The sequence below is a fragment of the Nerophis ophidion genome, linkage group LG13 (assembly GCF_033978795.1).
Source record: "Nerophis ophidion isolate RoL-2023_Sa linkage group LG13, RoL_Noph_v1.0, whole genome shotgun sequence".
Lineage (NCBI taxonomy): Eukaryota > Metazoa > Chordata > Actinopteri > Syngnathiformes > Syngnathidae > Nerophis > Nerophis ophidion.
Window position 1 is genome coordinate 36,334,110 of NC_084623.1, and position 10,652 is coordinate 36,344,761.

Below are 10,652 nucleotides of genomic sequence, written 5' to 3' on the forward strand. Positions count from 1 at the left end.
CCTAGATACGTGTGTCTACTTGGTATCATTACAGTGGATGTTAGGTGTAGATCCACCAATGGCGTTTGTTTACATTTGGATGCCGGTAATCTACAGTATGTAGTGAAGCATGTTTAACCATTCCTTGTCCTGCAGGGATGATACTTGTAAGAAACTTACTTTATGTGTCACCATAGAGGCGAGGATTACTAATTTAGAAGTCGCTAAAACACTGCCGACGGCGGATGGATTTCAGCCGCTAGCTAGCTACCCATGTCTTAAAGCATGTCTTAAACATATATATATATATATACATATATATATATATGAATGAATATGTATATATACATATATATATATATATATATAGATATATATATATATATATATATATATATATATATATATGTATATATATATATATATATATATATATATATATATATATATATATATATATATATATATATATATATATATATATATATATATATATATATATATATATATATATATATATATATAGAGGGCAGCATGGTGGAACAGGGGTTAGTGCATGTGCCTCACAATACGAAGATCCTGAGTAGTTAGTAGTTCTGAGTTCAATCCCGGCCTCGGGATCTTTCTGTGTAGAGTTCGCATGTTCTCCCCGTGACTGCGTGGGTTCCCTCCGGGTACTCCGGCTTCCTCCCACCACCGAAAATATGTACCTTGGGATAGGTTGATTGGCAACACTAAATTGGCCCTATTGTGTGAATGTGAGTGTGAATGTTGTCTGCGTGTGTTGTCCCTGTGATGAGGTGGCGACTTGTCCAGGTTGTACCCCGCCTTACGCCCGAATGCAGCTGAGTTAGGCTCCAGCACCCCCCGCGACCCCAATAAAGGGACAAGCGGTAGAAAATAGATATATATGAATATATATATGTATATATATATATATATATATACCGGTGTATACATATATACATATATATGTGTGTGTTTATGTGTATGTATACTGTGTTGTTAAGGCGGCCGCCTTAATAACAAAGAGCCCCCGCCTAAACTAAAGTATTAACAAAACAAAAAAAAGTCGTAACAAGCTGCTCTGCTTAGTTCTGCGTCTGCCTCTGTCAGTATGTCTCTCCAGCCCCCAGCATTGTCTCACCCACAGAACCATCTGATTGGTTACACGCAGAGCTGTAACAGCCAATCAGCATTGCGCATTCAGAGCGCATGTAACAGCCTATCAGCAGTGTGTATTCAGAGCGCATGTAACGTGGAGCGAGCATAAAGGTGTTTTTAGCAGGTAAGGCAGCGGACTCTCCCCAAATGGTAATACACACCTCCCAGTCAACTACAAACGTTTGTAATAATAACATCACTATAGCCCGTTGACGTTCTAGAAACAAGCGGCAGCTCAGATCGCTCACAGTCCTTGAGGTGAAGGCTAATTAGCTATTAGCGTACATTAACTCACTGTGCCGTGTGTCTGCATGCGTGCGTGCATGTGTGTGTGTGTGTGTGTATGTGCATGTGTTACGGACAGCAAAACCCTGTCTGTCTGAGAGAAAGACAAGCAATATTGACTTACACTTAAAAACAAAGTTATTTCACTTGACTTTTTTCTGTGTTTATTGAGCTGTGTTGAAGCAGCAAAAAATAAGATTATGTTTAATGAAGAGTTTCTGTCTCTGATAGTTGATATAATAATGTAACTGCATCATAAAGCCTATATGAACTCCATGGTGTTCAGGAATGAATAGTCTCTCTTATTGCTATTGTACTATTTTTTCAGCAATAGTTACATTAATCATTAGTAATGTAGCAGCCTAGTTTTGAATAGCTGGGTCCCTACTATCACATGTTGATAAAAATATAACATTTACATAATAAAAATTAACTACAGGCTTCCCAAATGCTGTAATAAATTAAGCAGAGACCCCAAAAGGGACAAGCGGTAGAAAAATGGATGGATGGATGGAGTTGAGCATATGTTAGCTAGTGGCCCCACTTTTAACTCTTTTTTTCAAACGCTTATTGCAAATGCTTACTTACAGTAAGTCATTAATTTGACTTTGTAAGTCATTATTTTAGTATCTCAGATAACTGGGATAGTTTTGTTTTTACTTTACGGAAAAAATATTGAGATATATAACGTATATTGCCATTCAGCAATTGGAGTGGAAAACAAAACCAAAAGTTGTAGGCTTCTTTACGTGACAAAGCTGGCCTACGTCACCACAGTCTGTAGTCAATTGCCCCCCCAGGCTGTGGTGGCAGTGACGAGGTAGAGACATGATGGCAAAAGGCCGATATATATATATATATATATATATATATATATATATATATATATATATATATATATATATATATATATATATATATATATATATATATATATTGTCTGCGTGTTTTTAAAGGTACATGTTACACTACAACAACATTTTATAACCATAAAAATATGTCCACCATTAACTAATAATTAGGAATAACAGCTTTGTCATGCTTTTTAACACATGACACATCTTTATGATAACCATATCCTAGGATCAGTTGGCTCTTACCGTAGGAATATCAGTCGCCGGCGGTAGCTCTTAGACGCTTCCTCTTAGATAAGGTGAAGGACCAGGAGAACACAGAACCCGATTGATGTAAATCCAAGGGCGGACTTAACCAGGAAGTGTCCTGTATGCCAGACCGTCCTAATTCATATCACTCCAGCCGCTGCTGGGGGACTCTCGCCGGGACCAACATTTCAAGGTCAAAAAGGTTATGAACCCCTGATGTAAAATAAATGTGTATTTACATGCTGTTTACATATCTTTTATCACAATTCTAATATGGGAGATTTTAGATGCAGATACCTGTTTTTTTTGTTTAACTGTTATCGGATCAGGACACCCCTATTTTTTGTAAACATTTTTTTTTATTATTGATTTTCAATAAAACAAATATAAAAATCAACACTGTTGTGAACAACAGAGGGAAAAAAAACAGGACACAGTAAGGAAAAATAAAGTCAATGCTTTATTGACCATATATGTCACATAATGCTCACATTTAAGTCAGAATGACCAACAAATACAAGTGAATCTAAGGGGTCCGATGTGTGTGAAGGTTGGTTTAACTCAAATTATTGTCTGAACATTCCTATTATAATTATCTATATAAATAAGACGATCACAGGTATTTATCCTTGAAAATACTTAATTGTGTCTCTTCACTATTTATCTACACCTTTGTCTTCATGCCTTGGGCCGTTTTGGCGCCATTCTCACTGTCTTCACTTTCTGGGTTGAGGTAGTTCATCAGTTTCATCACAGCATCATTGTCCTGGCCATCCTCAGTCTGTCTTTTGTCTTCTTTCCCCGTGTCCATCTGATCCAAATAATCCTGCATGGCCTGTTCGAACGAGCCCGTCACGCTCTGCGCCGTCGCCTCGTCACGCTTTTGGCTGTAGCGGTACGCTGGGACGGGATACCTCGCCAGCATCTGAGCCGCCAGATACGCCGCCAGCTGGTCGGCCGAGGCGCCGTTGTAATCCGCGGATTTACCCGAAGGGAATCGCTGCTGCGTGGGAGCGGCGTTCCCGGCAGTCAGAGTGTGAAGTCGTGACGGCGAGATCCTGTACGGCTTTCTGATGGGGGCTTGACCCCGGTTCCTGTCGCTTCCCAACCCGAGGATGTTGAGGATTTCTTCCGTTCGCAGGTTTTTGGGGCTGCTTTGTCTGAAAGACGGGCGTCTATGGAGCAACTGAGGAATCTTATGGAGATTCTTGGAAGATGTCTGCCATGGTTTGCTGCTGCTCTGTTGTCCGGTCTTCAGCATGTCCAGGAGGTCTAGTGGTGGAATTTGGTATTTCTGTGAGATCTGAATAATTTGATAGATGACCTGTGGGTCAATGTTGTCTCTGTACTGAGCTACTCCTCGCTCAGCCCTCTCCTTCTCCTCTTCCTCTATCGCACGCTTCTGCTCTTCCTCTTCTGTCCTCTCCAACACCTTGAGAAGATAATAGTCCACCTCATCCGGGTCAGTCGACCTCTTCACCGGGTAGCTTCCATCCTCCTCCTCTTCTTCCTCATTACCATTGTCAACGTAATCGAGGCTACGGTCGAACTCGTGTTTACCCTCATCATCCTCCTCCTCTTCTTCGTCCCCTTGATCTTCCATCGGGCCCCAGTCGGCGACATCCTCCCCTTCGTCATCGTACACGTTTCTTAGATTAAACAAATCTTCGTCCTCCTCATCCTGGCGTTTGCGTGCTGTCTTCTCTGTGGTGAACTTGTCCAGCTCGTCAAAGATGGACTGCAGCGTGGCCAGGTTCTGAGGCGTGTACTTCTCCTCCACATTCTCATTTGTGCGCTTGAAGGGGCTCTCGTGCTCGTCCTCTTCTTCGTCATCTCCCTCGCCTTCTTCCTCGTCCTCAAACATGAGGGGCATCTTCTTGTGGGGCTTAATGTTCTGTTGCTTCTGACCGCCATCTTTCACCTGGCCGCCGCCCTTTGAGGAAGGATGAAGCAAAGCAGGGTTGGAGGCCTTTTCCGTCTGTTGTAAGGTGCTGAGCACAGCTTGTAGCAGCTCTTCGCTCTTATCCTCGCTCTCCTCGTCTTTGTCCTCGCCCTCATTCAGCCTCAGCATGGGACGCATCTTCTTAGCATCATCCATTCCATCCTCTGCAGGGAGAGAGACCTCCTGGGAATCTGCTCTCTGGCGAAGGCTTTCGATGTATTCCAAGGCTTTGAGCATGTCGGAATTAGGAGCCCGGAGCGGGTCCGATTCGCTGCCTCTCAACCTGTGGTCTCGGAGAGAACCCCCGTGAATTGGACGGAGAAGGCACAGGAGGACAGCGAGGAGTTGGGCCAAAATAAGGAGGGACGTGTTGGCTCTTGTGAACGACAGCATAGCGACGCCTGCGGAAAACATCACAATGAGTGCCACTTCAAAGGTCTGCTCCAGATGATCACATGACGCACAACATCAATGGTAGACTTTTGTATGTTCAGATCCGAAAGCTAAAAGCATTTTAGGATGCAATTATGGAGATCATAGTCAACCTGGACGCACAACAACTTCAAAAGGCGTGATTAGCATATATGTTAATCCAGGGTCCAAAAAGATAATTATAAAGATGCTAAAAAAACTATCCATTTTAGCTCAAATTGTCCTGTGAGACAATATAGGTATAGCTCGGTTGGTAGAGCAGCCGTGCCAGCAACTTGAGGGTTGCAGGTTCGATCCCCGCTTCCGCCATCCCAGTCACTGCCATTGTGTCCTTGGGCAAGACACTTTACCCGCCTGCTCCCAGTGCCAACCACACTGGTTTAAATGAAAACATTAGATATTGGGTGTAAAGCACTTTGAGTCACTAGAGAAAAAGCGCTATATAAGTATAATTCACAAATTATGCTAACAACACATTTTAGCTTTGTGGTGTAGCTGACAAAGCAAATTAGTGTTAGATAATATAATCTTAAACCTCTGGCGTCATTCAATTGGAATTATCTTTAAAGCCAAACAGGATATAAAAGTCCTTGCGGCTTTGAAGGGCTGAAATGTATTTTGTGTTTTAAAAATGTTTTCAAAAATAAGTTTTTAACAAAAATATCAAAAATGTCATATTTAAAAAAAAAAAAATATTCTGACCTTTTCTGAAGGTTTCCTGGTCAGAAAATTATGAGTTTAAACTGCAGCGTTTTATCAAAAGGCCTTCAAAGATTTAAAATGAGTGCTGTCAAATGATATATTTTTTCAGTTAGATTAATCAAACTTTTGAATTTGGATTAATCATGATTATTACTCGCTTGCATAATTCAAATGAACTTTAAAAGACTTATATCTATCACATCCATCTGAGAATATTTGTTTATGAATTACTATTATGAAATGTTACAGCTGCGGGAGTATTACCTCTGCAGCCTGTTGCTGCAGCATACAGCAGCATTCAGCTGCCCTACAAATCTCATTAGTCGTCAAATTGATGCTCGCTGTGAGTCACAGCCCGGTTGTCATAGCAACCCGGTAAGACTAATGTTCCCACAGAAGCCACATGCATGCGCAAACCCTTTTAAACACCAATTATCACTCGCTATTACCCGCTGCACGACCATATAACGAGAGTCAAATATGTAGGTCTATGTGAAATGTGCATGTTTTAGATATAATGTAACTGTCTTTATATTGAATAACACAGTGTTTTTGTGTTTTCTAAAACATGCACTTCAATGCTTGAAGAGTCACTTTGCATTTATGCATTGTGTTTTAAGCAAAGAAAAAAAAACATGAATGGGATGCAACAACTGAGCGCATCAGGTTGCAAAGAAACTGAAAAAAATAAAATAAAATAAAAAAACGAATTGATTTAAAAGTGTCCTCACGTGAGGATAGAGCAAATAAATCTTACCTTTTGGTGGACTTAGTTTCTGTGAAAAGTCCTCTTGAACCGTGTGAGCATCTCTGTCGCCAGCGTGTGTGTGTGTGTTCAGCACCGCGGGCAGCTCCTCATGATGTCAAAGCACACACCACGTGACTCGTGCGTCACAGTCATCCTCCACTAAGACGCACACGCACGCAGTTCATGAAACGAAACTGCCTCTGTTATGCACTTCTGGATCAAGATTGTCCAAAATGAATGCAGAACATGAAATGCATCAAAAACAAGTTTTCAAGATACGCCATGTTGCCAAAAGTATTTGTTCACCTGCCTTGACTCACATATGAACTTGAAGTGCCATTCTATTCCTAAAACATAGGGTTCAATATGATGTCGGCCCACCTTTTGCAGCTATTACAGCTTTAACACTTCTGGGAAGGCTGTCCACAAGGTTGCGGAGTGTCTTTATATAATAATTTTTGACCATTCTTCCAAAAGCGCATTGGTGAGGTCACACACTGATAATTCATCCCAAAAGTGTTCTATCAGATTCAGGTCAGGACTCTGTGCAGGCCAGTCAAGTTCATCCACGCCAGACTCTGTCATCCATGTCTTTATGGACCTCGCGTTGTGCACTGGTGCACAGTCATGTTGGAAGAGTAAGGGGCCCTCTCCAAACTGTTCCCACAATGTTGGGAGCATGGAATTGTCCAAAATGTTTTGTTATCCTGTAGCATTCAAAGTTCTCTTCAGTGGAACTAAGGGGCCGACTCGACATCCTTTACACCACTGCATCCGACGCTTTGCATTGGACTTGGTGATATATAACTTAGATGCAGCTCACTGCGTACTGTATGTGGGCGAATTGGAAGGTTACATGAATTTTTCAGCTCTGAAGCAAACCACCTGTGCAAAACGTCGCCGACCTGTTTGCACTATGTGCTTCAGAATCCACTGACCCCTCTCTGTCAGTTTATGTGGCCTACCACTTTGTGGCTGAGTTGTTTTTGTTCCCAAACTCTTCACGTTTCTTATTATAAAGCCGACAGTTGACTTTGGAATATTTAGGAGCGAGGAAATTTCAAGACTGGTTTTGTTGCACAGTTGGGATCCGATGACAGTTCCACGCTGGAAATCACTGAGCCCCAAAGAGCGGCCCATTTTTTCACAATTGTTTAGAGAAAAAGTCTCCTTCCCTAAGAGCTTGATTTTATACACCTGTGGCCGAGCCAAGTGATTAGGACACCTGATTCTGATAATTTGGATGGGTGGCCAAATACTTTTGGCAATATAGTGTATCTACAGCATGTAGTGTAGGAATCAGGGCCCTAAGCCTCCCCTTTACAACAAATGTTCACACCTTTTATACATCTCAAACAATTTATAGAGCACATTTAACATTAATTAAAACATGAATTTGTGGATATTTCTGATAAATTTCTGACCGGCGTTCAAACCCAGTACAAAAAGCCCAGCACTAAAGCTACGCGCCATGGGGGACTTTGGAAAGGTCTGAGGGAAATTTGCCGTCATATATTTATCAGTGACAGAGCAGGAAGGGGCTGGGGAATATGTTTACAGTAAAATTTTAAATGAACCACCTTGTTAATTGATCAATCAACTTGATCCTGAGGAATTGCTTCACACCAAACATTTACTTGATACTGAACATTTACTTGCTACATAACATGCACTCCATAGTAAGCATTTGCTTACTATGAATACTATACATTGAGTTGGTAATGAGTATTTATTGAATACTGACCATTTACTTGATACTATTCATTGACTTTATTATGAGGCTTTACTTGGTATCAAACCTTCATTTGATACTGAACGTTTCCTTTTTACTAAACCTTTACTTGATTTTGAACATTCCCTTGATACTTAACATAAACTATACACTAAATATTTACCTGATACTGAGCATTTACTTGATACTGATCATTTACTGGATATTAAGCATTAGGTTGATTAATTTTGCATTTACTAAAGGCTGAACTTCTACTTGATACTGAACATTTACTTAAAACTAAGCATACCTGATACAGACTATGTACTTGAAAACAAAGATATACTCGATACCGAGTATTTACTTGATACTGAACCTTCACTTGATTTTTAACCTTTCCTTGATACTTAGCATGTACTATATTGCATACATTTACTTGAAACTGAACAAGTAATTGATTTTTAACTTTTCCTTGATACTTAACATGTACCTGATACCAAACATTTAATTGATACAAAGCCTTTACTTGAGACTGAACATGTAACTTGATACTAAACATTTACTTGAGATTGAACATTTTACATGACACTTAACATTTACTTCATACCGGATACTGAGCATTTAACTGATAACAAACATTTACTTGATTATGAGCATTTGCTGGATACTGAACTTCTACTTGATACTGAACATTTACTTTATACTAAACATTTACTAGATACTGAACATTCACTAAGCATACTTGATAAAGACAATGTACTGGATACTGAGCAATTACTTGACACTAAACATTGACCTAATTTTGAATATTTACTTGATATTAAACTTTTATTTGATACTGAACATTTACGTGATACTGAACATTTACATAATATTGAGCATTTACTTGATACTGAACCTTTTCTTGATATCCATCCATCCACTTATTCCCTTTTGGGGTCGCGGGGGGCACTGGCGCCTATCTCAGCTACAATCGGGCGGAAGGCGGGGTACACCCTGCACAAGTCGCCAGCTCATCGCAGGGCCAACACAGATAGACGGACAACATTCACACTCACATTCACACACTAGGGCCAATTTAGTGTTGCCAATCAACCTATCCCGGCTTCCTTTACTTGATACTATTACTTAATACTGAGCATTTGATACTGAACATTTACTCAATACTGAGCATTTACTTGATACTGAACATTTATTGTGTCGTACATTACTTCATTCTTACTTTGAACGCACGCACGCACACACACAAACACAGTAAACTTAACAGTTTTAATAATTCTGTCACTACATGTCAACAAAAATACCTGTTAAAATAAGACACATCTTATTTTTGTGATATTGGAACAGACGCTGTTTGCGCAAATTCATGACCTTTGATGCGTTAAACTAAGGTAAATATAACTCCTGTAAGGTCAACACATTCATGTGTACATCTCTGTAGACCCTTATTGTATGAAGTTAAGTTAAAGTGTCAATCTTGATTTTACTGGGAGACTCATGTTTAAGTCTTGGCGGAGGTCCTGGTTGATGTGCGTCGTTTCTGTGCTGCAGCAGTCAGACACACTTAAAAGTCCAGCGATGACTCATATACAGACTCCACCAACGAGTGAGCTGGGCGGGGTGATGAGAGACTGCAGACTGCAGTGTGTGTGTGTGTGTCTTTTTTGCAAGTGCGTAAATGAAAGGAAGTGAACACACACACACACACACACACACACACACACACACACACACACACACACACACTGATCGCTATTTCTGGCAGCTTGTCAAGTGTCTTCTGCAATGGATGACTGTGAGCTGCTTACGCTTTCATTCATAAATTCACCTCCTGGCTGTGTTTGATGTGAGCTCAGGCTGTTTTCTCACCGACCCGTCTTATTTTCATGCAAGCTTTATCTATTTAAAGATTTTTTTGTAGCCGCATTACAAAAATAGGCCTGTTAGGAATAGGATTAGTATTTTTTCACCTTTTACTCCAAATGCTTTGTGTCGAATCAAATATATGTCAGGAGACTTCAAAAGTAGTTAGTGAGCTACGACCACCAAAGTGAGTCCCTTGCCTTTTGCTACATAGTGAGTATGGAGTGTGGTTAGTGTTTTTAGGCGTGTTGTGTGCAATAATGGTGTCCCGTCACAATTTTTCACTTCCGATACAATACAGATATACGAGTTTGAGTATATAGATCAAATATCAGCACAAATTTTACATATTGTTATCATTTTTGTAGTGGGGAAAGTTGGTTTGAGAACAAACAAAGAACAAAGGTATGAAAAACAGTAACCTAACAATCTGATGTAAACTTTTGTTGTCTTTAAGTTGAAGTGGAGTGGTAATTGTTTTTGGTGACACCTAGTGGATATTTTCCAATACACTTTGGCCTTTGAGACTTAGCTTGTGTGTGTATTAAGCAACTATAAATATTTGGTACTTGTTTATGTTGGCAAAGACTGGATTATTGCTCAATTAAGGACACTTCTTAGATATGTCTAGTTTGTTTGCTATTGTGTGCTTTGTTTTGTTTTGTAACTCCTAAATCCTAGTAGCCTATAGCCTAACATGTTTATGTATTTTATGACTTTACT

General features: G+C 40.1%; 1 protein-coding gene across 1 annotated transcript; it reads right to left on the reverse strand.

Moving 5' to 3' along the window:
* Positions 1 to 2,972: 2,972 nt before the first annotated feature.
* On the reverse strand, positions 2,973 to 6,476 carry scg2a (secretogranin II a). Its single transcript, XM_061919472.1, has 2 exons — positions 6,365 to 6,476; positions 2,973 to 4,874 (listed from the first exon to the last, which is right to left on the reverse strand). The coding sequence occupies exon 2, from the start codon at positions 4,864 to 4,866 to the stop codon at positions 3,196 to 3,198; it is 1,671 nt and encodes a 556-aa protein (XP_061775456.1). The 5' UTR covers positions 4,867 to 4,874; positions 6,365 to 6,476; the 3' UTR covers positions 2,973 to 3,195.
* Between the last annotated feature and the right edge of the window lie 4,176 nt (positions 6,477 to 10,652).

What these genes read in the sequence shown, in the direction of transcription:
- scg2a (XM_061919472.1), bottom strand. Translation starts at nt 4,866, where the DNA reads ATGCTGTCGTTCACAAGAGCCAACACGTCCCTCCTTATTTTGGCCCAA.